This window comes from Mycteria americana, chromosome Z (assembly GCF_035582795.1).
Source record: "Mycteria americana isolate JAX WOST 10 ecotype Jacksonville Zoo and Gardens chromosome Z, USCA_MyAme_1.0, whole genome shotgun sequence".
NCBI lineage: Eukaryota > Metazoa > Chordata > Aves > Ciconiiformes > Ciconiidae > Mycteria > Mycteria americana.
In genome coordinates this window covers 49,662,003-49,676,596 of record NC_134396.1, presented here as the reverse complement: position 1 = coordinate 49,676,596, position 14,594 = coordinate 49,662,003, and the positions used below count along the sequence as shown (strand labels likewise).

Sequence of the window (14,594 nt, the reverse complement as noted above, 5' to 3'; positions counted from 1 at the left end):
AGGCGCAGCTCTTGCCAACACCTATTGCCCGGCACCGACCGCCGCATGGGGGCTCAACCCGCCGCTGCCACCGTGGGGCCCCCCTCCCGCGGGGGTGACGCGGGCCGGCCCCCTCGGCCGTCCGCCCTCTCGGACGGGCACGGGGCACGGCGAGGCCGGCGGCGGCGGACAGCAGCTCGCCTGCGCGCCTGCGGACCCTACGCCGCCCGCCGCCCCGCGCGCAGCCGCCGCTCGCCGGGCGCAGCGCGGCGTCCCTGCGCCGCGCTCACGGCGCCGCCTGCCCGCGCCCCGCAGCTCCCGCGGCGCCGCCCGCCCGCCCGCCCGGCATCCGGCGCCGCGGCCGCCATGGCGGAGGGGGAGCCGTGGGCCCCGGCCCCGGGGGCGCGCGTGTGCGGCGCCCACGCAGGGCGACCGCTGGAGCTGTTCTGCGAGGACTGCGGTCGCTGCGTCTGCGCCCTCTGCCCGGCCCTGGGCCCGCACCGCGGACACAGCGCCCGCCTCCTGCCCCACGCCGTCCACCACAAGCAGGTGAGCGCCGCGGACGGGCACCGGGCGATGTCCCCGGGGCATGCCCCGGCCCGGCCTGGCCTGTGCCTCCCGCGGAGCCCTGCGTGTCCGCGGCAGCTGAGCCTTGCTGCGGGTTTGCCGCGGCGGCGACTGTTTCTGCGAGACCAGCTCCAGTGGGGCGGGGGGACGGGACTGGGGTATAACCAAGGAGCTGGGGGGGCCGCGGGGCACGGACCTGGAGGAAAGATCTTCCTAGTTTGGTTGGGTGTCTTGCCGTTTTTTTCGTCATTTCTGGGACTTGTGCAGCTGGGTTTTCTTTTGCCGGGGTGAGATGGTGGCAGCTGTGAGCGTTAGTGCAGTGGGCAGCAGTAGGCCAAGTATCTTCAGCCTTGCTTTGCTTGCCTTATGAGCAGCTTGCGGAGCTCAGGTTTTGTTGTCACATCAATTTTGTAGGCTGCACTGGCTAGCAGAACAAAGTTTCTGTACTTTGACAAGTGCTTTGTAAATCCCATATGGGCGGGGGTCAGCATGCTGTCTCTGCACAGGGACATGGTTCATGCATGAGAGTGAGAGTTACTCAGTCACACCCCAAGTGCACACGTAACAGGAATATAAATCAAGGGACAATGGGAGGTAACATTGACTGTCAGGTCACACGCAGCAGCGCTTTCTCCTCAGACCTTGTGTGGGGAGTCAGAGGAGCTTGGTTGCCCTGGGGGACTTGTTTTCATTGCCAGGCTGGAAAGTACCTTTGACAGAAACACGGGAAGGTCCCCTTCCCCTCTGGGGAAGGGGAAAGACCATTTCTGTTTATCCCCTTCCCCTGTCACTGTAGCTTGCTACCCCATGCACAGAGTCTGTTCTCTGACAACTCCTTGGGGATGGGGAGCAGGGGTTGTTGTGGGTTCACCCTGGTAGGCAGCTAAGCACCACACAGCTGCCTGCTCACTCTCCCTCCCCTGTGCAATGGGACAGGGGAAGAGAGGAAAGGGAGACTAAAACCAAGAAAACTCGTGGGCTGAGATAAAAATAGTTTAATAAGCGAAGGAGAAGTGGAAGAAGAGAGCAAGAAAACAAAACAAAACAAGTGATGCAAAGGGAATCTTCACCACCTCCCATGGGTAGACCAATGCCCAGCCAGTTCCTGAGCAAAAGATGGCTAATCCACCTAAACCCCCTCCTCTCCTTTTTATTGCTGAGCATGATGTTATACGGCATGGAATATCTCTTTGGTTAGCTCAGGTCATTTGCCTGTGTCCTGGTTTCGGCTGGGATAGAGTTAATTTTCTTCCTAGTAGCTGGTATAGTGCTGTGCTTTGGATTTTAGTATAAGAATAATATTGATAACACGCTGATGTTTTGGCTGTCGCTAAGTGGTGTTTACATTGGTCAAAGACTTTCCCCCCCCTTCAGCTCCCCATGCTCTGCCAGGTGCCCAAGAAATGGGAGGGGGCACAGCCAGGATAGTTGATCCAAACTGACCAAAGGGCTATTCCATACCATATGATGTCATGCCCAGTATATAAACTGGGGGGAGTTGGCCGGGGGGTAGCGATCACTGCTCGGGGACTGGCTGGGCATCGGTCGGCGGGTGGTGAGCAGTTGTATCTTTTTTTTTTTAATATATATTTTTTCCCCTCCCTTGGGTTTTGTTCCTCTCTCTCTCTCTCGTTTTTTTCCTTCTCATTATAATTCATTATTATTATTACTATTATTTTGTTCCAATTATTAAACTGTTCTTATCTCAACCCACGAGTTTTCTTACTTTTGCTCTTCCGATTCTCTCCCCCATCCCACCGGGGGGGGGAAGTGAGCGAGCGGCTGCGTGGTGCTTAGCTGCCGGCTGGGGCTAATCCACGACAGCCTGCTTATGTCCCCTCCCAACCTCTTGCACACTCACAGTATAGTCACATCTAAAACACAGCACCTTATGAGCTGCTATGAGGAAAATTAACTCTATCCTAGCCACAACCAGCACAGGGGTTCTTCTCTAAGCTTTTTTATTCATCCCAGTTTAGCTGCCCATTGAGCAGGCCGAGGAGGCTTTGCAAGCTTCCCCAGTACTTCCTGCTTGTGCTTTGTTTTACTCCAGATCCTGCATTCTGTGGTGCTAAACTTGGGAGGCTTAAAAAGTAGTAACACAGAGGTTTGATGTTCAGGAGCTTTTTTTTTTTCCCTCCACAATTTCAGAGAGCTCCTTCCCACTCCTTCTCTGGTATTTTGGAGCAGTGTTACTAGGAAGTTTCCTAATTCCCACAGATTGTGAGTACATGCACAGGTCATGCTAAACTTGACCTGTGGCATTTTATGGCACTTTATGTTAGAGAGTAGTACAAGGGCAGAGGGCAGTACACTAGGCCACAAGTAAACAGCAGCACAGGGGAAAGACCAGTGAAGATGTCAGAGCAACACAGGGTGCTGTTCCTGCTGGCTGGTGTGCTTTCATCCAAAGTGTCCCTTTTGTAGCTGGGAACTCACTACAGTGTTTGCATTCCCTTCATGACACCAGGGCATTGCGTGGATGCAGGTATTGTACTGTGGCAACCTGATTTGAGCCAGGGGAGAGTGCACAAAGTGACAAGTTTTGCTGGTTCCCTGGGGGTCTGTTGGACACAGGGGAGCAGGTGCTGCTGATAACTAGTTATTTGTCTGTGTGCCAAAACAGGAAGTGATCAGGGTAGAAACTTGGGTCCCCATGTGACACTCTGTCCCTAGGAAATCTCTACTGACATCTACTGGCATAGGGCTGCAGAGATTTCAGGCACAAACTATGAAAAGTAGTTGTAGCCTAAGAGATGGTAATTTCACTAGTGACTTCGTTTGCTGGGAGCAGTTATTCTATGCAGCCCTTGTGATGTGACATCAACAAGGCAGCATGTGAGAATCTTTCTCAGTGCTTTTAGCAAATCCTAGCTGTGGATGCTAAGAAGAGATGAGACCCATTGTGCAAGGTCCATCAGCTGGTTCATCCCTGGATCTAAGGTTTTATAAAATCATGTGGAAGGGCACTCCCTGTGCTCCTGAATGCAGGACACAGGATCAGCATGCTGTGCACTTGGTATGTGTCCTGTGAGCCTGACTGGAGCTCGGAGTCTCATCTCTCAGAAGTCCTTGCTTACAGTGTTTTCACTTGAGTGAGTTGGGGCATCCAGGCAATCCCTAAAGAAATGTTTTTGGAGTTGGTTCCTCAGGGTGAATGACATGGGTTGCCTGCCAGTGTTGCAGACACAGTGTCTCTACTGCTAGGAAGCAGCTCTTTCATTTACCTCTGTAAAGAAAGTAAAGCTTAACCAGAAATGTTTGGGGCTGGCGTTAAGTATTTGCATATGATCGATGTTGTGAGGGAGTGAGTGCCTGAGGTGATGTGTTTTACTAGCAGAGAAGGAAGACTGGATTTTGCTCTGTGGTCTTCATCAGTCTTTGAGGAAGGGAATGAGGTCTAGCCTGCAGAATAAATTAAGCAAGGATGATACCTAGTAGAACTCCTCAGTCTTCAAGTGGTGCAGAACCCTTCTGGTCCTTCAGGGACAAGACTGGAAAATTGTGGCTGGAATGGATGGCATAACATGAGTGTCTTGCTCCGTGCAAGAACATTTATCTGCTTGCATGAATGTGCCTTTGCCAAGGGACTACTAGATGCAGAGTCTCTGGCTTTTGCTGGGAACCCATTTTCTTCTGATTTTGTCATAATCAAATGAAAAATTGCTTGTGTCTTCAAGGGAGGCACATGTCAGAAATGCAAACTATTGCCCATGAAGCAACACTTATGCTCAGTTTGTCAACCCTGCAGAGTTTAAATGCCATGCTGACCTGGGGATGTTGCAGCGAGCTGGTACATGTGCATGCAGATGTTCTTGACTAGGTCCCAGCTGCGGAACAGGACACTGATTAACAGCAACACCTCTGGAGCTAGCTTATCTGGTATTTACTGAGAGGCTCTGTTAAACACTAGTGCACTGAGAGCATGGGGCTGCATTACCTGCACCTTTCATGGTACTAATGACAAAAATGCATCACCAAGTGCACCAAGACTGTTCAACCTGCTGGACAGAGGACAGCAGATTTCAGAGGGCTGAGAGTCAGAAACTGTGGGGCTAGACACAGCAGAACATTAACTGTGCTGTGCTACTCAGTGCATCTCAGGGCACACCACAAATATTACAGATACTGTGATTACCAGCCAAGCTGATAATATTTGTTTTGCAGCCATTCAGACTACAGCATCGCTGTAGTGATAGTGGGGTATTTCTGATTGCTCTTTTGTACGCTGGGAAACATCCTGAACGTGTTGACTCTAGACAGAGCCTCCCACTGATCCTCTGAATAAAAGTACTTGGTTAGCTGCCCTGCAGCTGCTAAATGCATGAGCGTGTAGTCTTGAAATGCACAGTGCCATAGATTTAAAGATGAAAATGTTTTTTTCACCATAGGTTTCCCTGTTCTTATGAAGGTGGTACTAATTTGTACAGCTCTCAGAACCTTACCAGTGTAACCACCAGGAGCAGGTGAAATGGTGAAATTGTTATGTTTCATCACTACTGGCCTTAATAAGCCTCATAAACTGAGTGTTTCAGTAACATACTCCCCTATATGGAAAGCAAGCTGGATACTGATTTCTGGTTTTTATGGATGTTGTTATGAAACAGTGTTTTATTTTGTTTCGTTGCTGTATAGGAACTCATGGCATTGTGTTTGAAGGATCTAGAAGAGAGAAAAGAGCAAGAAGCTGGCAACAGAAGGAGCGTAGAGCAGGCTGCTAATGATCTGAAGGTAAAGCATGGTTTGCTTCTCCACTGGATGGTCATTTTTCAAGGAGAGGCGTTTTGCTTTCTCTGTAGCTATTCAAAGACCCAGGCAGCTACTGCTTCTCAGGAAAAGAGTGTATTCCCTGTATCCATCACAACATATTACTATCCCTTTGGAGAGAAGAGGGAAAGAGTCTCCAAAGGCATGGCCCTCACTCCTGATCAGGCAAACATCTCTGGAAGAACAATGTTGAAATTTTTGTGCAGAGGAATAGTAAATAGCCCCAGCAGCATATGTTATTCTGGCTTTACTGATGTATATTGCATTGCACTGAACTGCATTATTGAATAGTCTGACTTCAGAGTTAAGTAAACACAAGAACAGCTCTATTGATTCTCTCTTAAGAATGGGAATGTATGCTAAGCTCCACCTCATTTATAGAGCATGAAATGGTTTTTGCTCTAAGGAGCATCTCTAAGCATCTCTGTTACAGAAATATCAGTAAGAGCTAGAGGGAGCTCTGTAGAGGTTTGGGACGTTGTGATTTGATGTCACTTCCTTTAGGAGGCTTTCTTCCTAGCAGCTCCCTGTCCCTAGCTTGCTTTAAAAGGGGGCAAAGTCCTGCTACCGAAGGACCAGGTCTGCTGTTTGTAGCAGTTAGTACCTTGCCCTGTTACATTCCAGCTGAAAACAGTGTTTTCTGCATAAATAAGCACCTGGGGTCTGCCCTCAAGCTTTTCCATCCAGGACATCAGCAGGTAAATGCTGGCTGCAGTCTCTTAAGGGCTAAACACCCATTTCTCAAGAGATGCAGCAAATCAGTAAAATTCAACCAAAATGTAACATTGAAGGCATGGGAGAGAAATGCCTGAAATGTTTATGGTCTGTTGAGTATAGGGGGGACACTCTTCTGCTTAATCTATAGGCACGTGCCATTATGAGCAAAAGGCAGCTGTCAGATAAAGTGACTGAGCTCCAGTTACTACTTCGGGAAGAGGAGAGTCTGGCAAAAAACTTCATTGATGAAAAGACTCAGCAAGCCCTGGAAGCACATGATCAGCAGTTGGAGTCCTGTCAAGAAAAGCTTGCAGCCCTGGAGACTTTCTCACATCGAATCAGACAAATACAACAGCACAGTGATCCTGTTCAGTTGCTGGAGGTGGTATTGTATGGTCTCTTTCTACCTCTTATCCTCATAATCCCTGGTAAACTGCTCTAGTGATCTCCTCTGTATGTAAGCAGCATCTTTCTCACTGCTTTTTAGTCTTCTATTGGTAGGTATGTTGATTGGTTGGTATTTTGGTATACTGGTAGGTTGGTATTTTGGTGAACCACTTTGGTTCCTGATTTTTGAGCTGTTATGTGTTCCTGGTATAGCATTGATTTCAGGTCTGTATGAAATTCATGTTAATTTTAAGCATATATGGAACAGAGTTATGTGTGTCTCTTCGTCTTGAAGACAAACACTGCATCAGGTCTTTCCTTGTGCAGTGTAATATGAAGGTCTGAGGAAAGGCAGCCCTCTTGGGAACCTTAGGAGGAAGACTAAATTGTCTCATTTCTTTAATCGCAAGAGATTCTAATCACCCTCAGCAATTGCCTATGGATAAATGTCAGCCTCTCTTTCCTAATGATCTTCTTCACCTTCCTTGGGAAGGGTGTGTTCCCATATGCTTACGCCCTGACACAAGCCAAAGGATACCATTGTTCATGGGAAGCCCTGTGGTGCATTTTTACCTCCTTGCAACGTAGCAGACTTGAGAGTTTGCATTGTTGTGAGTGATACAGCCCTGGCATTCTGCTCTGTGTGCTAGCAACATACCTCCTCCACATGGGAAGTTGCTCTTCATGGTTTTGGAGAGATTTTTTTTGTTGGGGAGGTTGGCTTTTATTCTTTAGATTGCTTTTAAAACTTAGTGGTTTAATTTTCCCATTGTTGGGATTTCCCACAAAGGGTCCTAGCCAGGTTAAACTGATTCCCATCTTGGGGTGTCCTGCAGGGCCCTGTTTTAACTATGGCTGCTGGGTTCTCCATCTCTGGGGTAGCCCTTGGCTCCACTGGCAGGAGGAGCTGATGGGCAGGCTAATGAGCCAACAGGAAGGCTGAACACAGCAAGGCTTGCCTGTCATGGCGCATATGTTTACTTAGTGATGGAGCTGTCCTTGCTCTCCGGTGTGTGGGAGCTGGGAGGGAAGAGTCCGTTTCATGTCACTGTCTCTACTAATTGGAGAATTTGGCTTTCTGCCCTCAGAAGTACACAGAAATCGAGAAGGAAATGCAGGAGCCCAGGCGCCTGTTAGAACAGTGGCATCCAATACCTCTCTCATTTGAGCACATACTTAACCATTATAAGCACTTTGTGACAGTTCTTCAGTCCATTCTACAGAAACCACTGGAAGCCCGGCTTAAAGAAGGTACCTGGGAGAGTGCTGTGAAATTTGCTTTCTCCTGCTCTCCTTTTAAATAAAGTGTGGTCTGTAAGTAAGAGCAGGACTTTTTACCAAATCAGCTGGAGAAAACAGCAGCTTTTCAGGCATGGGTACTGTTCTCTTGACAGCATTGGTGTAATGTTGCTATAGCAGTGGTGATTTAGGAACATAAAAGGTTTCTCTTTCGACTCTGAAGATGGCCTTGAAGTTTGTCTGATGCTTTTTTCCAGCTCTATCAGTTATTTCAGTACAGCTTACTTCTTCCTGCAGAGCTTATCTTGCTTATATCCATAGAGCATCACACCTACACAATGTAGCTGTTCTTTCAGTCACTGTTGGGTGTAAGTGCTCTGGCAGGATATGGAACATCAGGTACCTGTAAAATTTGAAAGCTTTTTCTAGTTGATGTACCTGGTAATCTTTCTGTCTCAGGCAGTCTGAAAAATTATCTCGTTTTTGGTACTTTAAAGGTTAACATGTTCTGCTTAGAGCTCCTCTTGTCTTTGAGCTGGTATCTCATCCTTAAGTGACCTTTGGCATGATTAAAGCAAGGATTTTCCTAATGGGACGCAGAGCCACAAAGCTAAGTAACCATTGGGAAGCCCTGCTGCTTGTTGAGTTACAGGTGAGCAGGGCAACACTGGCCATCACATTTCACCCATCTACCTTTTAAAAGTCCCTTTTCTGAGAGCTGCCACCAAAAACAGTATAGCAGAGTGCAGGGGAAAATGGTCAGACCAGACCTGAAAGGCTACTGCAGGATGTGTGGAGAACTGCTGGACAGTACTGTGCAGGTGCTCTGTAGCTAGCATCTGCAATTGTCTTCATCTGCCTGATTTTGTTCTCATCTGATAGAGGGGTGCTTTTTCAGGAATGGGAGATGCTTACTTGGGGTTGTGCTCAATTGTGTAGGTCCTTGGCAACACTGGGATCCAACATCTCCCTGCTATCCAAAGAGCATAAGGCCGAAAGCATACAGTAGCCCTTCCCAGCAAAAGTAACACAGTTTGTCCTATGAAGTTGGAAAATGGAGTGTGACAGTATGACCTTCTCCAGGACATGGGTTGAATTCACACCAAAGAGGCAAAACCTGAATACCCTGTCCAGAAAAATTGCCCATGGTGTTTTACTCTTAAAATCTTCTTGACAATACAGCCATGTTCTTCCACTGGCAGTCTCCCTAAACTGTCCCTTTTCATCTCTGCCCAGACGTTTTCAGTAGCCTTAATGCCACTGCAAAGAAGGAGCCTGGAACAGTGTTGAAAACCATGTCTCCTGTTGATCGGTTGCTTTTCTTAAAACGTAAGTATGGTTGAACAAGAGTTAGAAGCACTCTGAACACTTACAGCTCAGTCACTGAAACAGTCAATGAATGTGTGCTGCCACTATCTTAAAATGGTATCTTAAAAGGGTTCCGATATTCACAGTGTTTGCGAGGAACAGTGTTGGCGCTGCCTGTAAGTCATTACCCTTTTCCGTACCTCAGGTTGGGAAGGAAATTTTACTTTCTGTCTGTGAAATCTTGATCCTTTGTTTTTATTCAGAACTGCCAGTGTGTGAATCAGCTAGTGGCTAATTTAGTTTTTGAAGATTTTTCTATTCTCCAGATCATTGTGGTCTGTCTTTAATTATATGTCCATCAAGTAATGTGGTAAGGGTTAACCTACAGGTGATCCTTTCGTCTGGTGTTGGTAGGAAAGACGTACAGTGAATTGCTTCATCTCTCTGTTGGGAAGCTCATAGACGTTTCATGTGGCCTGCGGCAGATGAGGGCTGTAGCTGTTTTCAATCTCAAAGCTGTAACATTCCCTATTACCATGGTACCTGGTGGCAAAGGCCTGTTGTAAGAGAAGGTCTGTTTCTCAGCCTGGATCCAGCCCAGTGGAGGCCATGACTGTGGCCAAGTGGACACGTGACTTCTGGCTGTAATTCAGTAGGGAGGGCAAGGGACAGTGCAGTGCTGGTACAGTGGGTTACATGCCGTCCCTGCACCTATAGGTTGGTGTGTTCTGAGAGGGGTATTTTTCAGTGTTGTTACCTTGTCTTGTTTCTGCACTCTCCTGAGTGAGCTTCTAAGTCCAAACACTGCAACTTTTTCATTCCAAACAGGTTATCTCAACTGGAGATGAGCAAACTGGTCTTGCACTTGTAAATGCAGCAGCTGTTAAGAAATCAGGAATGAAACGAGCAAAATCTGTCTTCTTGGCTGTGATGTCATAGGTCTTTCCCACTTGTGTCATTTATGTGCTGCAGGATCCAGACTGAGTCAGTCACTTTGTAACTGGAACCTGCTAAGGTGCTAGGACAGCCAGTCCAAGTCACTGAGCACTTGCTACTAAGAGAGCACAGCAGCAGCATTTGCCTGGCAGTGAACTAGGCTCCTGAGTTTCATGAATGCTGATCTGCATTTGCTTCAGGCTACCTCTTGATGGATTCATGGAGAAAGCACTATATTTGGTTCACATGTGAGCAGTCACTTCAGGGCCGAAAAGACAATTTCTCAACTCTATTAAAGCTAAATATGGCAAACCACCTCGTTAAGAAAGATGTGCAGCTGCTCATAAGCCAGTGAAATTGACAAACATTGGTCATAAATATTTGGACTTAAAGTCACTTAAAATTTTCATCACTTAGGAAAAGTGGAAGAATTGCAGTCCTCCAATAATGCAAACAACTCTAGCTATTTTGCATTATTTTTCTAGTCAAATTCACATTTATGCTTCCAAACATTAGCACCTGGATGGAGTTCAGTCCTTGGGTTTTCGTCCTTTTTTTAAAGCAATGGAGGTGTTTCCATTTGCTTGAGATTTAGTAATTAGGTTTTCAGGTAAATTTGACTGACAGACATCACTACTTATTTGCACAACTTTTCAAGTGCTTACTGGAAAAAGCAGACACTGAAGCCAGGCCTTTTAAATCCTCCCTGCTTCAAGTGTCTTTTGGTCCTGGTGTCACCTGTGTTCTGTACAAACTTAGCATCCCCATTGTTTACTTGCTGGAAGTGACTTGGAACAAAGACTCACGACAGTCATTCATTCACAAGATAGAATCCTGTAGCATGCTGTTTTACCTACAATGAATAATTCCTGTTTCCTGTCTTTTGTCACCAGTTATGCACACAGATATGACTTAGGACCTATTCAGACTACATGAATGCCAATACTAGCTTTTCTAACCAAAGTGTAGTGGAGATCACAGCAATAAGATGTTGCATGTGTGAGATGTACCCCTGTCACGTTACGCTTTTGGAAGTTTTAACATTGTTCACAGACATAATACCAAAATTTAAACCATAAAGGCTTTCTTTTTGTTTAGAAAATGGTGATGCTTCAGTTAAGGCTCACTGCATGTACAGTGCTATTTGCTTCTCCATTTTTTTGCAGTATACAGGTGCAAGATCGCAGGGGGCAGAATATCAGCAATGGGTTCTCTAGCACCATGACATACATTTCACACATCAGCAACTCTCTCCACATGTCTTTGGCTCAAATGAAGCAACTGCTTCATTTCTGGTACCCAGGTGTGTGCAGTGATCCTACCCAGATGAAGATGATCTGTTAGTAAGGCTCTGTGTATAAAACAACCCATAACAGTGCATCACTGGTTCCTGTATTTTAAACGTAGCTGATGTTAGGGGCCACAGCAAGGCAAGGAGATGTGGGGTCCAGCTGTTATCTTACAGTCATAACGCATGTGTACTACTTTCTTTCTGAAACATTACAGACAAGTATAGAGGGTAAGTCTTCATTGCAATTAACTGTGCAGTGAATGGACCCTCACTTAATGCGATATGTCTGTGCTCCATCACAGTGAATTGTGGGAGACCTTACTACGCCTTCCCTGCTCATGGCAGGAAATTGTGGGAGAGTAACAGAGAACCAGCAGAGAATGGAGTGGTTTATGCATTGCTCTGATGGCAGAGGGGGGGATTCCAGCCTGAATGAAAACAGCTTCTGGGCTTTAGACTAGCCAGAATATGCCAGCTAGCCCAGGCTAGACGTACTTAATTTATAGGAGAGGGTTCTATGTGAGAACATAGGAGAGGAAATATCAACAAAGTCAAATGAGTGACAAATTCAGTTGCAAAGACAGATTTCTCTCATACAGTAACCTGCTGTATAATTACCTTTCATTTCTAAGTCCAACACTGAAGAGCAAGGAAAATATTAAAGTTCTTGTTTGAATGGGTCTGTTGCCCTGTTTTGTGTTCATTTAGTACTGTATGTTTACTGTATGTTTAGTACACTATGCTGCCTCTAAAGCAGACTAAAAGATTGTACTCTGAGATCACAGGTAGATCACACGTAGTTCAGATATGCAACACCGCAGAGAAATCAAAGCAGTCTGGATTTTAAAATATTATAAACATGTTTTCCTAACTTTAATTTAAAAAGGAATTTACTCACTCTGAAAAGCAGCTTCAGGACATTAAATGTATTTGTCATCTGGCATTTAAAACATCTAAGCTTCAAAGTTTATCTAGAAGAAGATTAAAATCATATTCAGTCAAAAAAAACCAGCTATGAACTGAGTGAAATACAACTCAGTCAGTTTTCATTGCAAGTATACTGCTGTTCAGTTCTTGTCTGGATGTATTGTTATACTTTGTTTTATTCACTTACAAGAAAAAGTAGATGTGCTCGTTATTCGGAATAGTTTTAAGATACAAGTTAAGTTTACATCTTATCGCCAGTACTCTAGACAGTACTGTAATTCATGACAATGTATGTTCTTTTAGGTACCCAACTCTGACACTGGTTTTATCAGGCTTGACAGAAAGAGTGAGGGAGATTGTTTAAGAATGCCAGATCCTGTTTTCAAAGGGAGTATTTCGGTTATTTCTAGAACATAAAATCAGAAAACACATGCTAACACAGTAAATTACTGAGAGTATATTATGAACACTTTTGTGAGGCATGCAGCAATTCAATATCTAAGTTGTAGGACAGTATCTTCAGAGAAAAATCTCATCTTGAAAATCCTGTAGCTTTTTGACCTGTCCTGTGTGATTGTGTCATTTCAAACTTGTTTAATTTGATTATAGATTTTTTTTTTCCTGGCTTTGTGATTTCCAGTCCTGCGACAGCTGCTTCATGGTAAAAATATTCTAAGCTGCTGCTGAGTAAGACAGTGATTTCTAGGGTGTAGTTTCAGGCTGTGATTTTTCTTTCCTACGTGTCAGGTTAGGTGAACAGCTATAAATCCTCTGGGAGCTGGTAAGTTGTTCCTTTGCAATGTACACGATGCTGCTGCTGCTCAGAGCTGTGGTGTCTCTATGAGAAACAGACTCCTACTCCATCTTCAAATGGGATTTCAGTGGACTGGGATCTCACAAACCAAGAGTCTGCTCCAGTGCTCTCTAAAACCCTTAGGCTGTAATCCCACCAGAAGTCTCCAACTATTCTGCGTAAAGCAGAAGCTCTCAGTGTTTGTTCCCTACCTACCTGTATTCATCTCCCTTGTGAACCATGCATATACTGACTTACATACTGACCTGCTTTAAATCCTATGGAACTTCAAAGCATTGGTGCATATAAATAGTGCAGTGCTTTCTATTAAAAATGTCAGGTTTTTTCTTGCAAAATGGCAGGTTCCAAGACACTGCCAGCTGTGGGCTCCTTTGCATGTTTTTTACAACTTGGACTTCTTTCAAGAGTCACGATAAATGTAGTAAGTATGTTTATGGTTTTGACTGCAGATGCAAGATCACCAACCTGGGAATACGACAGCCTTCACCCAAGGTTGAAATTGTCCGATGACCGTCTTGTAGTAAGCTGTAATTGGAGGAGGATGTTTTACCCTTGTGGTCCCCAGAGATTTGATAAATTATGGCAAGTGCTAAGCAGAGATGCATTCCTCTCTGGGAGCCATTACTGGGAAGTTGACCTGCTTCATGCTGGAGCAGGATGGTGGATTGGCGCAGCCTACCCTTCCATTGGCAGGAAAGGAGACTCTGAAACCTGTCGACTGGGCTGGAATAGAGCATCTTGGTGCCTCAAGAAGTTTGATTTTGAATACTGGGCGTTTCACAAGGGGGAGAGAATCCCCATCCTGATAGAAGATGATCCTGATCGCATTGGCATGTTTCTGGATTATGAAGCAGGAATCCTTTCATTCTACAATGTTACTGATGGCATGGCTCATTTGCACACCTTCCGCTGCAAGTTCACAGAACCAGTTTACCCAGCCTTGAGGCTCTGGGAAGGGTCCATTGGAATATGCAAACTAACATAAGGAACAAAGCAAAATAAAGCCTACTATTTCATGCTTTTTCTATGAAAGCCACTTTAGCAATGATCTACATGAATCAATCTCTGTTATATGAAAGTTGTAACTGTGATGCTTTTAGAAGGTAACAGTTAAGTTCAAGAAAACAAACTGTCATTTTTAATGCATTTTTCAATGGAGGAAGGTGATCTGGCTTTTATAAATGATGCTGATGTACCACCTAAAGTGCCATATATAATATTGTTTGTACTTTTTTCCAACTTGCAAAATGGAACTCTGGTTGAAAAAAGCCTATTAAAACTCAGATTTGAACCTGGATATTGCCATCTTTTTTATCAACTCCCTTCCCTCATCTGCCTGGAGAGGCTGCAATTGTGTATGGTAATAGGTTTAGTTCGGTTCAAGCTTCAAGTTCATACATTGCATAGTGTTATATTTGACAAGTCAGTTGATATAGTCAGATTTGGATAACAAATGCACTAAGTGAATTAGTTAATACTTAAGTATCATCTCAGAAAAATCAAAGACTGGCACCAACTATTGGAAAGGTCCCTTCAAGTAAAGCTCAAAAAGAAGCTTCTGTGCCACACTTAATAGCCATTACTTGGTCTTACCTGGGACAGAGACTCTGAACTGGTCTTCTGGGTGGCTCTATTCTTCCCGCACAGAGTGGAAGCACGAGA

The 14,594-nt window shown here is 45.4% G+C and overlaps 1 protein-coding gene across 1 annotated transcript; it reads left to right on the top strand.

Annotated features, from left to right (window-relative positions):
• On the top strand, window positions 1-14,222 carry TRIM14 (tripartite motif containing 14). The gene is made up of 6 exons (XM_075527298.1): window positions 1-528; window positions 5,182-5,277; window positions 6,179-6,412; window positions 7,506-7,668; window positions 8,893-8,985; window positions 13,382-14,222. The coding sequence occupies exons 1-6, from the start codon at window positions 46-48 to the stop codon at window positions 13,915-13,917; spliced, it is 1,605 nt and encodes a 534-aa protein (XP_075383413.1). The 5' UTR covers window positions 1-45; the 3' UTR covers window positions 13,918-14,222.
• The last annotated feature ends 372 nt before the right edge of the window (window positions 14,223-14,594 follow it).

Coding starts and splice junctions, on each gene's coding strand:
- TRIM14 (XM_075527298.1), top strand. CDS start 46: ATGGGGGCTCAACCCGCCGCTGCCACCGTGGGGCCCCCCTCCCGCGGG. Junction 5,278..6,178: donor AGGCTGCTAATGATCTGAAG/GTAAAGCATGGT, acceptor CTTAATCTATAG/GCACGTGCCATTATGAGCAA. Junction 6,413..7,505: donor ATCCTGTTCAGTTGCTGGAG/GTGGTATTGTAT, acceptor TTCTGCCCTCAG/AAGTACACAGAAATCGAGAA.